The sequence below is a fragment of the Marmota flaviventris genome, chromosome 7 (assembly GCF_047511675.1).
Source record: "Marmota flaviventris isolate mMarFla1 chromosome 7, mMarFla1.hap1, whole genome shotgun sequence".
Taxonomy (NCBI): domain Eukaryota; kingdom Metazoa; phylum Chordata; class Mammalia; order Rodentia; family Sciuridae; genus Marmota; species Marmota flaviventris.
Window position 1 is genome coordinate 30,375,255 of NC_092504.1, and position 16,375 is coordinate 30,391,629.

A 16,375-nucleotide genomic window follows, 5' to 3' on the forward strand; every position below is an offset into this window, starting at 1 on the left:
TCTAAAATTTCTTTCACTCAGAATTCTGGATTCTTGTAACAGGTTTACAAAGTTTAGTAATTGGGCTTCAAGTGAACAGTTGGAATTTTCTGGTTATAAAGAAGGGTGAAGAGCATGGTGACAGAAGTTTTCCCTGTTCCTTCCAGGCACCTTAGTGATTAATCTTAAGTGCCAGAGACTATGAATAGATGTTGAATAGATACAGAATACCTCTAAAAATCTCTTAAAAGCCCTCAGAGGTAAGTATGAATTAGGGCCATACCTGTAAACAGTGGCTGCCTTCCTCTGGTGACAGCAGCAGCTCCAGGACACACGTGGGGCTTGTCTAGTTTGTCCACAGGTAGAGGAGGTTGGTGCAGCCGCATGAGTCTGTGCAGTGGTGTTTGAAATGTTTCAAGAAATGACATGCATTCATCATCTGGGACTCATGTAGCAGAGCCTGTCGGCAATGTTCTCAGTCACCAGTGGAAAGCATGGCTGGTTCTTTGAATTCAGCTGGACAACTGTGATCACAGAAGGAGGTCTTCTGCCAGCAACTATTTAATAAATACATTGAGAGCGGCACAGCCTGGCTTAGCCACATAGGTTTCCATGTTTCCCAACACCCTTTCCATGTACTGCTTCCTCTCTGCTTAAACTCCTGTATACCCTCTCCTCTCTTTCTGGCATTTTTGGTGGTAATGGAAGCTCTCCCACCTGGAAAGTCCTGGTTCTCTTGACAAGTCTTCTTTTGCACACAGCTCAAGGTGCCGCAACTTAGTTTCACCATTTTTTCTTTCTCCTTTAAGAAGGTAGCTTTGTGCAGGATCATGTCTGACATCGATGATGAGAAGAGATGGGGCAGGGAAATGTCTGTCTTTCTCTCTCGAATGGTCATCTTGCTTTGTTTCCCTCTTGCAAACCGTTTTCTCCTGTCTGTAGGAAATAAGACATTGAAACTCAGGGCAGGATACTGTTTCAAAAGGAGATGTGTTTTTAAAACTTTAGATATATTCTTTTTTGCTTTTGTTTTTGTTGTAATTTTAGATTTTTTTCCTGTGGGTTGCCGGAAATGGAGTAGAGAAAAAAGTCTAATAACGTTGGGAGCATAGACAAGTGGGAAACGATCAAGAATGGCCTTTGGTACACACTGTTTTTACTGGAAATTGCCTCTGCCGGGGAGAGCAGAGATGAAGAGAAGTGGAAAGAAGCCCTGTGCTTCTGTATAGTTTTTACTGAGACATGAGACAAGGCAGCCGTCTATGCTCCTTCCCTTTGCTTCCTTCCTTCCTTCCTCCTGCTACAGTCCTCCCCTCTGCCTCTTTTCCCCCTCTAACCCCGTGCTCTCTCCCATTGCTGTTTAGCGTGGACCATCCACCCGTGGGCGAGTCTAAGCCTTGCTCAGGCCAGCCTTCGGCGCCTGCTCCTCCACCTCGTCTTAACCCCTCCGCCTCCTCGCCAAACTTTTTTAAGTACCTAAAACATAATTCCAGTGGAGAACAAAGTGGGAATGCTGTGCCGAAGAGGTGAGCACACTCGCATGGCAAGCTCAGTGTCGTTTGTCTTTGCTGGGAGTTCACACTGGCTGAGCACTTGCCCTTTGGGGGTCGGGGGGGATGGCCACACAGCACTCCCCAACCATCACTTGTGTGTGCGTGTTTAGTTTTGTTTAGAATGGATCTTACTGTTTTCACTGTTAAATTTTGCTATTAATTTTTTTGAACAATATAAAAGCAATCTTGATGACAGACTTTGTATGTACTTAGTTTCATATTCCCCTGCCCTTGGTGTGCACATACAGACACAGTTGAATAGCTTTGTTTAACTGTGTTCACTACCATTTGTGCTATATCAGAAACTTCCTGATTGTCAGGAAAATTGTCTTTTTTTTTTTTTTCTTTTTTCCCCTAGTTTGAAAGGAAGATTCATTCATTTGGAAGGTGGATATATTTTTTTAAAAAATTCATTTATTGATTCCATTCATTTAAAATTGAATCTTATTGACAGAAAATGAAAGTTGAATCTTATTTGTAAACTATTTTTAATTTCTTACCTGGTCTACTTAGCAGTAGAATGAAAATGTGTGTTTTTTTAAAATTCTGAAGCTTATATTTTTTTACTTTGTGTGTTTATATTTCTTTATCCTAAACTCTTTTTCTGACCAAACTCTCAGCATTTCGTACCGTAATGCCCTGCGGAAAAAACTTCATTCTTCCTCCTCTGTGCCAAATTTTCTAAAATTTCTGGCTCCTGTAGATGAAAATAACACCTCTGACTTTATGAACACAAAAAGGTAGGGCTTGATTTAGATATATCAAACCTGGATTTATAAGTGTTGAATTGTCAGATATATGGGGTTATTTTAATTTCTTATGCCATTAAAAAAAAATCATTTGAGCTAAATCCATTGTATCTTCTTTCTCATGTTTTTTTTCTTACTGGATGTCTTTTTAAAAATGTGCAGTTGACTTGCTCTCCAGTTTTGACTGAAGTTTTCTTATTAATGTCATCTTCAGTAGATTCAGTGTGAAGCAGGGCTCTGAGAGCAGTGTTGCCGGGTGGGGCGTTTGTGGCTGTCCTAAATTAGCGTGTCTGATCTATAAGTTGGGGAGATAGCTTCGTTGTGTGTCCATATTTAAGGATAAATTACAACTACCTCCCCAAGTGGTCCTGTGAATAGGAAGGAGGTTTAGGATTAAATTGTATTTATAATATTGACAATTATACTTTGTTTTGTAGTTTTAAATACAAAGCAGTCACTGCCAGCAAGCAACTGCACAATTGTTGCCTAGATGGTTCTGTGTAGCTAAACTCAGTTTTTCATTTTTGGTGGCAGTTTTGGTGATGTAGACCCAATGGAGGCTTGTGCTGAGAACACATGGATGGGGTCCTGAGGCCCTGATGATAGCGCCCCCTGTAGGCAGCTTCTGTTTTCTGAAGTGGCACCAAGAAAGGCCCAATTGGAAGCTGTGACCTGTGGAGCATTTCTTAACACCTTTTCCAAGAAATTGTTTCCAAATAGAAATTGTTTCAGGGTGTGCGTTCTCGCTCTTTTCATGCACTGTAGGAAAGTAGTCCTTTAGGAGTATTGAGCATGCTGTAACTGCTATGACTATCAAATTATTTATGCAAAAATAATTGATAATTTAGTGTTCTGCTTTTAAAAAACCAATTAAAAAAAAAACAATAATGCTTTCCTATCAGTCATAAATTCATTACCTTGTAATTTTAGGGACCTTGAATCCAAAGCAAACCACGTTGGTGACTCTGGTGGGACCCCAGTGAAGACCCGGCGGCACTCATGGAGGCAGCAGATATTCCTGCGTGTGGCCACCCCACAGAAGGCATGCGACTCCCCTGGCAGATACGAGGGTAAGGCCACCCCAGAGGGAAATGGAGGAAGAGTGTCAAGACCCAGGAGGCCCCTTGTGTTGGCGGAGGGCAGAGAGCTGGCCACTTCGGCATCTGGGAGGCTGAGGCAGCTCCAAAGTTGCATGTGGGGAAGGACATTAAAACTCGCTTAGGGTAACAGTGCTCCCATATTCAGGCGCTCAAAGCCCAGGTGGTGGTGGAGGCCCCATTTAGGTGCCAGCAGCCTTCCCCAAATAGGAGCTGTGAGCTAGAACAAGCTATCTAAATTAATTACTTGCAGTCTGGGATTAATTATGCCTTTTACCACACCAATTGAAGCAAAGGAGCATGATGTCATTACTCATACGTTTTATAAAAATATTTGAAATTCATAACATTGGAAATAAAATCAAATTGAATGTTTCCAACAGAAAGTTCACTCCTGTGATATGGAGGTCCCTCTGTGCTCCTGGCACTCAGCTTCTCTTGCCTTGTCCCCTCCTTGTGGGGGCACCGTGGGTGGAGTGGCCACTCTGCCAGCACCTTCCTGCTGTGGCCCCTAGTGGAGCTACTGTGCTGGGTGGAGGGATTTTGATTCTTTTCCCTGCCTGCCTGGGCAGGGATAGCAGTGCCTCAGTCTTCCCGTGCCCACTGGAGGAGCCCACAGGCTGCAGAGGGAGGGGGAAGCTGCCCAGGAGGAGGAACTGAGCATGTTGAAGATGTGGGTTTTAAAATGCTTAGTGCAGAGCAGGCGCTCAGCTTGTGGGTGGTGCTCCACAGCTCACCTCTGACCTGCACATGCCCTTGGCTTCAGCCAGAGATACCCAGCATGAGCTGTTGGCTGTGGCTGGCTGTACTTCAGTTATGGAGTGTCCCCCCCACAGGGAGTTCCCGCAGGCTTCTGCCTCAAGTGGGTGTGCTCAGGTGTCTCCCTATTGGCCAAGGTCTGGCACTGAATGGAAAGTACAGTTCTGAGTGTCTGTGTGGACATACGTGCTGTCAGTCTCTCTCTCCTCCTTCCACATTAGTTAGCATTGGGACTGGAGTGTGGAAGAGGGGAGGGAGATTGATTTCTGTTTGTGACTTTTCTTCTCCCAAATCAATTGTCTTCCAAATCAGTTCATTCTGTGCCACTGTCTGCTCCCCATCCTCAGGGCACAGAGATGCCAGAGCCTTCTGCTGTGGTCTGTGACATTTCCATTTAGTCCTCTGAGGCTGAGGGAGAGACAAAGACAGTTGAGAGGCCCTGGGGCTTCTTTCCCCAGAGGTCCTAGGGAGTCTGTGCTGTGCTTTGCAAAGTCTCTGCTTCTGCTCTGTGTTAGTGGCTCAACCCATGGGCAGCTGATGCTCATGTGTTGGGCATGAAGGTCATACATGTGTGCTGTGGAGAAGCATAAATTGGTGTCTGGTGCTCAGAATGACGGACCATTCTGCATTTGTGTTCTGCTAGTGTACACTTCAACTAAACAGCCAGGAAGCCTGGAGGTGAAAAACTTGAGGCAGAGGTACTTGTACTGTCCTTTCCTTTTCATCCCACTCAGAAAATACTACTAGAACCAACCACCAGAAATTTAAGATCCACTGTTTGCTTAGCAATAATAGCACTACTGAAGGATAAATAGGATTGTTTGTAATTTGGGAGTTCTGATTATGAGATAAGTGAAAACCTGGCAAGAAGGGTATTAGTAAGGAGTGTGGCTCCAACTAAATATTGAAAGAGGAAATAGGGAGTCGAGCAATGTGGATGGAGGTGGAGAGATTAGACTGTGCAAATATCATCTCCAACAGAGTTAACTTGTCCCTTACTCAGGGGCGTGTGACTTTTTCTAGGTACAGTCTCCCTGTGAAGTAATTAAGTTGCAAGAATCTGAATTTTACACTTTGGAAACCTGTCTGAATGAGGTGGGAGGTTAATCGGTATTTAGGAATTTACTTGTTTGTCTAATACCTGCAGGCAAACATTCCCAAATCCATCAGACTTTTTTTCTTTTAATTTTTATTTTCCAGTGCTGGGGATTTGTGAGTACTAGGCAAGTGCTGTACCACTGAGCTATATCCCCAAACCCCCCCCCCCCCAAGAGTCTGATCTTATTTATTACTCTTAAAAATTGTTATTTTTGACAGGACTCAGACTTAGAAGTAGAAACTCTTAGAGAGGACAAGCTTGTGTTTCTTGGCAATTGGTTCCTGGCATTTTTCTTTGTCTTTCATTCTCTTGGCCCAGAGTTTGACATATTCTGCAGTCTCTTCCTTATTCTTCTTGGTACACTATTTCCTCAGAGCAATCTGGTGCTTGTGTCACAGGACACGTGGAGTAACGAGATGCTGAATCTTCAGTGCTTTGGTCCTGGGTTTTTTGCCTTCCTTGTTTAAGGGTTTTCTGACCACATATTGGTAGACATTATCTTCCTTAAGAGAGGTTGAAAAGTTTGCAGATTTTATTAGCTTTTTGGATCCCAGTTTATGAGGTGCAGTAGTAATATCCTTCTCTCCTTTTTTTTTTTTTTTTTTTTAATGATAACCAAGTTGAGAATGTCAGATTGGCATCCACAATGCCACCTCAAACATATTTGCGCTGTCTCTCTCCTGTTCACCTTGGTCCATAACAGGAATGCCCCTTACTCAGTAGCAAGTGAACATAGCCATGGGTCAAGACACCCTGTTCCATGGGGAAACCTTGTTTGTCCTTCCTGCCACTGATTCAGACCACATAAACTTCCCATTCTTCACCCAGAGCATCAGCAACAACTTCTGTGGCTGTATACTTTTCACAAAAAGTATGAAGTGGGCACTCATCATCTACTTCATTGAGTTTCTGGCAGCCAATAGCTGGGAAGGAGATATTCAACTTCATCTTGGAGCAACTGATCTCCCATAAGGCACCACAAAAAAGAGCCCCGTTTTCTTTTTTTTAATTCAGCAGTGACCAGTGGTCTTTTGTAAGAATTCCAGTGGGGTTGTAGCTCAGTGGTAAAGTGCTTATCTAGCTTGTGTGAGGCCCTGGATTCTATCCTCAACACCACACAAAATAAACAAATAAAATAAAGGTATTATGTCCACCTACTATTAAAAATAGTAAAGAAAAAAAAAAAGCCAGCTTTAAGTTAGCAAGGCCTGAGGCAGCAGGATTTAATTCTGAACCTCCAAGGGGTAGATCTCTCTTCTCAGGCAGGCACTAGGTCAGGTGCCCAGCAGGTTTTACACAAAAGGGAAACTGCATTATAAGTAGAAAGTCACCAATTTTTACTCGAACACTTGGCAAGACAAATGTTTTTGTAACAGAACAAACACAGATCATGAAGTAAATAGGATACTAAAAGCTACATGGTGCCTTAAATTTAAAGCACAGGGCTCACGATGCTTTAAGTTTGTGGCAGCCATTTACAGTGATTGCTGTAGAAACCCAGGAAAGCATGTTGTCCCTTCTTAGTGCTGTGGGTTCTTTGGGTGAAAGATTCTGAGAATTTGAAAGGACCATACTTGGTAAACTATTCACTCCACAGAGGGGAGTGCTAGTCAACCATGGCAACGCTGTTGCAAGGTTGGGAGTGTGTTTGGGGCACAGCCAAGGGCCCCGAGTGCTTATCCTCTTTCAGAGTCTTGCTGATGAGCCACCCAGCCCTTTGCTGAAGGCAAGCAGGGGAAATGCTGGCATCCCTGTGAGACCTCTGGGAATCTAGTTAAAAGGCAGATTCTGATTCAGTAGGTCTAGGAGGGTCCTGAGCATCTCCATTTCTGCAAGCTCCCAGTGATTCTCATGTATCTGGTCCACTTTGAGCAGCAAGGGCTTACTTACAATAAGCAGCTGCAGTAGGTCCAATCCAGATCTTCTAGTCTTGGTCTGCACCTCTTCTAGGCTGCTCTGGGACTCAAGGGACTTCCTGTCTCAATCCTCAAATCATTCTGGATTTATCAGTGACGTTTTGTTTTTTCCTCTTTGCCTTGCTGGGGATGGAACCCAGACCTTGAGCATGCTAGGCACATGCTGTACCAAAGAGCTACACCCCTAGCCATCAGTGACCCTTTTTCTGAGAAGTGTTGTAGATCTGGAGAAGCAAAGAGCCAGTGTGGTGGGGGAAATGCAGTGATAAGAAACATGTGATAGTAGATAGGAAGGAAATTTGATGATGTGCCAAATGAAACCAAACCTGTGGTGCTTTGCCTTTCTGCTGCCATTTCCCACTGTGAGGAGTTTGGGCTCTGGATGGTACTGAGGGCACAGGACGCTGCAGGTGTTTGCTTTCTTACCCCTGATCTAACCTAATTGTCAGGCCAGCTACCAAGGCTGAAAATCAGCTTATAACTAGAGATTTGACGGTACTTACATTCGATAGCCTCTTTTCCCATTATATCATACTAAAGAAAATTCATTATTGTTAAGAAATAATCATTATATAATTGATACATAATAATTTAATATATTACATATATGTTAATATATAATTGACTCCATGAGACAAAGGAACTGGTCTAACTTTATATTTTGAAATCTCTCCAGGTGTCTGTGGTGCCCAGTGAAAAATTGAGAACCACCAATGAAAACAAAAGGATCATGTAATGATAATACAACACAATATATTATACGGCAAAAGGCAGATCTTTTGTTAACCTGTGTGCCAGGGAACAATTTTAGTCTTAGTCTAATACTTCTCATTTAAGGATTTCAGATTATGTTGTGCATTTTACCAACAACGGAAGCTTTCAAAGTTTCATGCCTTGGGGAAAAAAAGAAAAAGACCGAAAACCTCTTTTCATAGAGATAAGAACACTGTACAAGCAAATAGTCCAGTGAATGAAAGTTCAAAGGTTTTCTGTGTTTTGAGTACTGCTGTATCAATATGCCCCATTTATGGTAAGGTTAAGTAAGTCTAGTAAACATTAGATACAATTTTGGATATAAACAGTAATGGGAAAAGCAAAGTATATAATCTGAATGTTATGATGACTATTATTGTAAAAAAAAAGTCAAAGCATTGTATGGCTGTGATTTTTGTTGTGTATAGCCAAATTTGCAGGAATTTATGTACATTTAGGAAATTTTAATGAACGATATTAGTAGAATAACAACAAATAAAACTCTTTTTTAGGTGGTACTGAGAATCAAACTCAGGGCACTTTACCAATGAACTATATCCCCAGCCCTTTTTATTTTTTATTTTGAGACAGGCTCATACTAAGTTGCTGAGGCTGGCCTCAAACTTGTGATCCTCATGTCTCAGCCCCCCTAGGTATAAACTCTTGTGCCTCACCACAAGTAAAACTTTACTGAAAAATATAAGCACTGTAGTGACATCATATCTGACCTTTTTATTTTGATCAGTGCTTCTCAACTTTTCGCTAGACCTGCCCCTTTATCTCATGGAGTCATGGGTGTGGGTATGGGACCTGGCATGAGTAGAGGCTTCCTCTTCCTTTTTCCTCTTCTTTCTCCCTCCTTTTCTTCATCTTCCCTTCTTCCTTCTTCTCCTTTCTCCACTACCTCCCTCTCCAGAATTCTGGTCTGCTGCTTCAGTCACCCAGTAGACCTCAGGGGTGACTTGAACAACAGTTACCACTTGATGGCAGTGTTGCTCCCTTGTCTTGATGGCCCTGGCTTCTTTCCAGTCCCCCCAAAAGTGTGCTTGCTTCCCCTGCAGCCCCCGTGTTTTTATTTTGGACCTGTTGTAATATTCATAATCCTTACCCATTAGCAACGTATTTGAATAGAGGACTACATTCTGAAATTGAGATATCTCTTTTTCTACAGGGCTTTATGGCCTGGCTAAACTAGGAAGAAAAAGCTTGTCTCCAGTTGCCAGCAAGACATATGCCTTTTTAATAAAGCTTGTTCTTAATTTGCTTTCTGTATAATTTTGCTTTTCTCTGGTGGATGAAGATCAGGTTCAAGATAAAGTATTGCAAGCCAAGAATCTGATTGTTGACGGATTTCTAGAGTTAAAGCAGTAGATTTTCCCCCATGTTGTGCTTCTTGGCAGGTCACTTGAGAAGTGAGGGAAGCCACAGTGAATGGCAAGGTTTTACCTCGCCTTGTTGTTTTTGTGCCTATAACATTGTAAAGGTAGCAGTGGTTGAGCTTTTCCTGATGAACCACTGACAGTTAAATAGCTAGTCCTTGAGCTTTGTGTGAGGTCTGGAGCTACGGGCTGGGCTAGGAGGACATCATCTTGTCATTGATGCTTGGGAAGAAGGCTTGGGAACAGGCTTCTGGAGGCACTGGAGTTGGATGGCCTGGGTTTGAATCCCTGACCTTCCATCAAGGGGTCAAGTGACAGTGACAGTGCTTACTCCCTTACAGCTGTCAGGGAGTTCTTCCGTAGGGTATCCATAGTGTGTCACTACCCACAGGATAAAGCCCAAAGTGGAAGGTCTCGATTTGTCATTTTCAAACTTTAATCTCTAGGCACAGGGAGCCATGAAGTATTTAAAGCAAGGGAACAGCAAGTAGTTTGGAAATATTTTCAGGGGAATAAAATTTGTAGGCTGGTCTGGACCCAAAATAACCTCAGAATCAGGGCTTGGATGAGGTGAGGCCAGCAGGTTTCCTGGGTGCAAAATTTAAGGTGCTGACCCTGTCCTCACAGGACTCAGGAGCTAGTGGCTCCTGACCTACTGCACTGCAGGTGTCTGCTGGCCTGGTCCTGGCTCTCCCCACTCCTGGGCTCTCTGTGCTTTGTGAGGGATGGTTGGATTAGTTTTCTTGCCAGAAAAGCCTTGTTTTGCTTAAAAAACAGCTTTATTGAGATATAATCGTTTATTATACTAGTCACCCGTTTAAAGCATACCATTCAATGTTGTTGTTTTTAAAGCGTGTTTGCAAAATTATGCAATCACAACAATATAATTTTAAAACATTCCTCTAGAAGAATCTTCTCGCTCTCATTGCCCAATCCACTATACCAACCCCCATCCTCACCCCATCCCCGGCCAATCACAGATCTACTTTCTGTGTTTGTGTATTTGCCTATTCTGAACATTTCATGTAAATATGATTATACAATATGTGGTCCTTTGTGTCTGGCTTCTTTCACTTAGCATAATACCTTCAATCTTTCTCATGTTATAATAGTTATCAGTACTTAATTTTTTATGGGAATTAGTATTCTGTTGTATGGGCATATTACATTTTGCTTATCCATTTATCAGTTGATCGACATGTGGGTTAGTTCCTCTTTGAGGCTGTTAAGAATCTCACCATTGTGAACATTGATGTGAAGGGTGTTTTGTGGATGAAAGTTAAAAAAGAGTTTTAAGTGTGAGCTGGTGTGGAACCTCCTTTTCCAGAGGCTGGGCGGGGCTGGTGAGGCCAGTGTGGCTGGGAGAGACCTGGTTCACCAGCTGGGCTTCCCTGCTGGCTGGCTTTGTTTGCCTTTCTTCTGCTCCAGGCTGAAAGGGAGGGTGTCTTGGGTCCTGGTGCTGCCCTCATAAGCACACAGGAAGCCAAGTCCCTGGGGAGCCTCCCTGGGGCTCCCATAGCTTGCCCTTGGTCCTGAAAGGCAGTCAGAGGGTCACAGGTTAGTGGCATTTGCGTGGAGCTACATTTATCTCAGCTGTTCTCAAGCTGAGTGTGCCCCAGAATCCCCTGGGACCTGTGGAAACATGTACTGCTGGACCTCACCCCAGTCTCTGATTCTGGAGCTTGAATTCTCTTGGGTAGAACCCTCAAGTCCCAATGGCTGATAAGCACAAGAACATCCTATTCTGACCTAAATTCTGGCCAAAAAACAAATACTGAGTGGATTATCAGTAAAATAAACAATGGATTGAAAAACAGAAATGGATCCTATAGCACATTTTGAGACAGCCAGTCAATCCTATTTTCTTTGCCATGAAACTAATCAAGTATTAATAGTAACCATTACAGTTATCTATATCACGTGTTAAGCATTTAATATCTGAACTTTCAGACAATTAGACTCGACCAACATATTGGAGGTGTCACTGCCCAATTTTTAAGCAGTGGGGCTAGAAGGACTAAGTAAATGTGCCTATGACTCCCACATCTCTCATTCACATAGCTCAGGTTTAAATTGAATGAGCTTAACTCCAAATCTACTCTCTCAATCACAAAAATGAACTGCTAACAGTTTTAGGAATAAATTAGCGAGGAGTTTTGACTGGTTTGCTCACTTAAATTAGTGCGTGTGCAGCAAAAGGCTGAGTTACAGTAAAGCACATGTCTGTGTTGGAAGTGTTCTAGAATTGAGTGTTAATGCTTGCTTGTAAAGTATTTGGGGCATTACTTGTAATCCTAAAACTTTAGCAGAATTAGAATCTACCTAGTTGGATGGTTTCTGTTATTTATACTTACTTAAATGAGTGAACGTTGTCTCCTGGAGAGGGCAAGTTCTATGTGCTTCCACTGTGCATGAGCTCTGGCAGCTCCAGGGTTACAGCTTCAGGCATAGTCAGGGAGCTCTTGACTTTGTAAAATTCCTGAAATAAAGCCAAGGGGTGCATTAAATTGCTTTCTAAATGGATTTTTTCCAAGTAAATTTGTTTTATCACTTTCATATAAATGAAAATATTTGCAGCGTTGAGTCCTAACAAGATTTGAAACCTCATTTACTAAAGCAAGAACATTGTAATTGTGGTCTTGCATTCTGAACATGATCGTAGTGCCAGACTGTGAATTTGATACTTGAGAGGATGATAGGCCTTCACAGAAAGGTTAGGAATGTGGTCCTTTCCTGCCCAGGTCTTTAGCTTGAAGACTCTGTTGAGGACTGTCCTGTGATGGGAGGTCTAGTCTCACTGGTGCTCTGGGTTTGGGGGTTGTACTTTGCAGGAGCATCTTCCCCTGTTAATGAGGGAAGGTTTCTCTTGTCTTACTGACCCTGTGTTTTCTCTTGCAAAGCTTGTGTTTAGGGCTGGGTGAGGGCAGGGTAGACACAGTTGGCTTCTTCAGCTTCATGTGTGAGACTTAGGTTGAAAGTTGGAGGTAGATTCTTTCCTTCCCATGGCCACTTTGAGTTTATCATCCTCCCTCAGAGAAACCACTGTATACCTTATTCAGACTTTTCTCCCATTATCCCTAATGCTGTGGCCTCAGTCTTGGGTGGTGTCCATCTGCAACTCATTGGTCTGCATACAGTTGTTCTCTCAGCACGTGGCAAAGTCCTTGGATTTCCACTGACTGGGGGTGGGGAGGAGGTTCCTTCTCACCTCCTATTGCTCATTTTCTTTGTCGTGTAGTTCTCACATGGTCCAGCACCTCTCTTCCAAAATCGACATCATTCTGAGATTGTATCTGACTGACTGCACATGGATATCACCAAAGAGGGACTAATTTTTCTCCCATAATAAGAAATCTGTAATGGTAGAGCAGAGCTGGTTTGGTAGCTCCATAATGTAGCCCAGCCCCTTCTCTCTTTCTGTTTCATCCTCCCAGATGCCTCCACTTTCGGATTCCCCTCCATTTCCAAGCAGAACAAAGAAGGAAGTATCAAGGAGGAAAGGGTGACCCCTCTGTATCCAGAGAGTGAGACTGTCCAGAGATGCCTGATGGACTTTCTTGTGCATCTCATTTTCTGAAACCATGTCATCTGGCCAGCCACAAGGGGGCTAGGATGGGTTGATTTAGGGCTGGGTACCTTGCCACCTTGTCTGGTACTTGGGAAGAGGGGTGGAGGGGGCAGGCTGGGGGCCTGCAGCGCTGATTGTGCAGAATATGATGCTCTTCTCTGCTGTGCTGGGTTCCTCAGGCAGCCCTGGTTTGGGATAGACTATTTCCATTGCCCAGAAAATTCTTCCTGTTCATTTTCTCCCCTTTGTCTATACCCTACCCATGGTACTTTAGCACTAGAAGACTTTCCAGTGTCCTCTTCAGGATCCAGTGCCACTGTTTCTTTCCCACGAGGGCACGTCAGTCTTTCTATTCCTGTTGTCCCGTAAGGGCTTGTGTTTGTCCCTGTTGGGGAGCTTCTGATCTTGCAGTGGGTTTACACGTTGAACTCCACATCTGGCTGTCTAGTATAGTAGGCACACTATCCACATACAGCTGTTTAAACTGGAATGTTAACTAATCACACTTAAATGAATTAACAATTTTATTTACTCACACTAGCCTCATTTCAGGTGATCAAGAACCACAGAGGGCCAGGGGCTGTTGTGTTGGAGAGCACAGCTCTACAGTGTTCTGACATGTCAAAAGCTCTCCTGGACACACTGCCTGGGCTGATGAACTCCCTGAGAGTGCCCCTCTCCGACTCTGCCCTTCAGAAATGCAAGTGCGGGCTGCAGGGTGGTGGAGAATTGCACTGGCTCCTAACTGAAGTAAACTTTGGGCAGAATTTTTTTAAAAAAAGATAGCCTATAACCCACACCACTCCTAAAAATAATGTTGCTGATTATGAGTATGTAAAAGGTTTCAAGTGTAATTCCTAAAAGCAAGTGGTGACTTTGAAAGTCATCTATTCCAAACCTTTTTATTTAACAGGTGAAGAAACAGGTGAGTGGGTGGGTGGGGGGGATGGGACCCACTGAATGTTACACAGGCAGTCAGTGGTAGAATGGACTGGAAACTTGGCTATCATATCTGCATTCCCGTTTCTTTCCATTAATCCCTCTCTGATTAAGTATCAGCATCCTGTTTGTTTCCCTGATTGAGTTCTATGAGACAGGAAGCTGTTTTCAGCTTCTGAATTACCCCGCATACCCATTGCACGTAGGCGTCGCTTGGGGGACGCTCAGGAAACAGCTGAGTGTAAGCCTGTTTTCATCAATGATTGTTCAGTTCCAAGAGTCAAAAAATGACTCAAGCCAGTGTAACCAGAAGGAGGCTTTAGAAATCAAGATAAAGGTAAGAGCTGGAAACTAGGAAGTTGTCAGGAATCAAGGACATCTCTGGCTCTCTCTTTGGAGTCATATCATTTTTTTTTCTTCTATTCCTTTTTTAAAAATATTTTTTAAATTATGTATTTATTTTAAATTTTATTTTATTCTAATTTGTTATATATGGCAGCAGAATGCAATTCAATTCATATTACACAAATAGCCTGGTTGTACACAAAGTAGTCACACCACTCGTATTTTCATACATGTACTTATGGTAATGATGTCCGTCTCATTCCCCGTCTCTCCTACCCCCACGCCCCCTCCCTTCTCCTCCCTCCCCTTTGTCCTATCTAAAGTTCATCTATTCCTCCCACACTCCCTCTCAACCCCCATTATGAGTCAGCATCCTTAAATCAGAGAAAACATTCAGCATTTGGTTTTTTGGGATGGGCTTACTTCACTTAGCATTATATTCTCCAACTCTATCCATTTACCTGCAATCTTCGGTTCTCTTCTTTATTCTGCACGCCAGTTCTCCCAGCTCACTTACCCCTTGTATGATCACACCAGTCCTCAAGCTGTATGACCTCTTAGCTCTGGAGGCATCCATGTACCTGACTGCTAATCTGTTTGATTGCAGATTTTGAGAGGGAGAACTGATTGGCCCAGCTCTGGTTGCTTACCCAGGGAATGGTGGGAAAAGTATGGTACCACATGGCAGCAGGACCCACCCAGCTGTCATCTGGCTGTGGGAGTATGGAATGGGCCAGAGCTGGGAGGAGGGGCATAGCCCCCTGCCACCGTAAGTTGGTGTGATGTTAGTAATTATATCATTTACCAACCAAAGGCAGGGGACAATGAAAAAGCCTTTAGCTTTTCCAGTTGATGGTTGTTCTGTAGTAGGTGAGATTGTTCAGGGGTAAGTAGGATGAATATCCTATTATCTGAAGGACTTGGATAGAGACTGGCTAACCCCCCATCAAAGAACAAAGTTTACTAGGAACAAAGCTTAATTGATGTATTTATCCCATAACAAGAGTTTGGGATTCTTTGGGCAAAATCGTTTTCATGTGGTTCCACAACCTAAGGTGTTCAAGGTGTCCCTCAAGGAGAGGACCCCAGGGAACCCTTGTTGAGCTTACACCATAGACCTGGGCCACAAACTGGTCTAAGCATCAATGGTGTGAGGCCTCAACATGCTCTTGCATCTGCTTAAGTCTTACCAAGCTATTGAGAGCATTTAGTGCATTTGCAAAATCCAGCTTAAGCCTGGTGGGGACAATGACATTATCTCTTCAGAGCCCTAGGGCCTGCCATGGAGTTTGGCTCATAGATGGTACTTGATTTCTGCTGGATAAAGGAATATACAATTTTGGAATCTTAACCAGTTATGGTATTTTTATTATAAAATTATTTATTACAACTACTTAGATTATGCTATGTAAGAAATAACATACATGGAGAAAGATACAGAGAAAACACTGATGTTCTATAGAAATTTTGAGATGGTATGATGGGTGGTATTTTCCCTTGTCTCATTTTAAAATTTATAATGTAATAATGCTTTGATAATAGGAAAACTTTATGTGTAATTAAGAAATACATTTGGCGTACATAAAGAAGCATATTTCTGTCACAAGTCATGATACTATCAGGTTTTCAGATTTATTAAAAATGGAATTGATTATAAGCCTATTTCTCTCTTGTGGGCTGGAACTACAGATAATTATTTGGGGTCCCCCCATTTCATCCGTGGAATTACTAAACTTGGGGTGGTCAGTAATTTGAGTTGTGAAAGTGGCAGCTTTAATTTGCAAAAATCAAACCCCTAAGAGAGGTGTGAGTAAGTGGCAGAGAGATGGGGCTTGGGAATGTTGTGACTTCCTCTTTTGGCTACTGTGACCTTTGGGAGAATGTCCCAGAATCTGAGGTCTTCATTTTAAAGCAAGCCTCTTGCCTCCCATGCTCACCTTTCCCAAGCCAGGGAGTTTTTCAAACAGGGGCCCTGTGAGTTTTCCCACTGCTCATTCCAGTCTGCACTCCCTTGTTTTCTTGATATGTCACGGGGCAAAAGAAAATGAATAGTTCCCATTGTGATGAGTATTTCTAGTAATGGCCTCGGCCACTTGAGGGAAAGAGTCCTGTGTAACTTCAGAAAGGCCTGATGGGCTGAAGTGTCTTGGTTAAGAATTAGAGTTTTAAATTTTCTAAAGTGGTAAAAAAAAAACTTTTGTGGTAAAAAACACATAGCCTAAAATTACCACCTTGACCA

General features: G+C 42.9%; 1 protein-coding gene and 1 pseudogene across 4 annotated transcripts in view; one reads left to right on the forward strand and one right to left on the reverse strand.

Annotated features, from left to right (window-relative positions):
- The window catches only part of Tbc1d1 (TBC1 domain family member 1), a 218,940-nt gene that overhangs the window by 145,092 nt on the left and 57,473 nt on the right, over positions 1-16,375 (forward strand). For 2 of the 4 annotated variants that reach the window (XM_027938840.2, XM_071614213.1), the window contains 3 exons: positions 1,344-1,505; positions 2,153-2,272; positions 3,212-3,351. In XM_027938840.2, the coding sequence (XP_027794641.1) occupies positions 1,344-1,505; positions 2,153-2,272; positions 3,212-3,351 (422 nt within the window). The remainder of the gene's footprint in view (positions 1-1,343; positions 1,506-2,152; positions 2,273-3,211; positions 3,352-16,375) is intronic. The other 2 variants (XM_071614212.1, XM_027938823.2) reach the window with 2 other exon arrangements.
- LOC114095549 (small ribosomal subunit protein eS6-like) lies at positions 5,442-6,184 on the reverse strand (annotated as a pseudogene).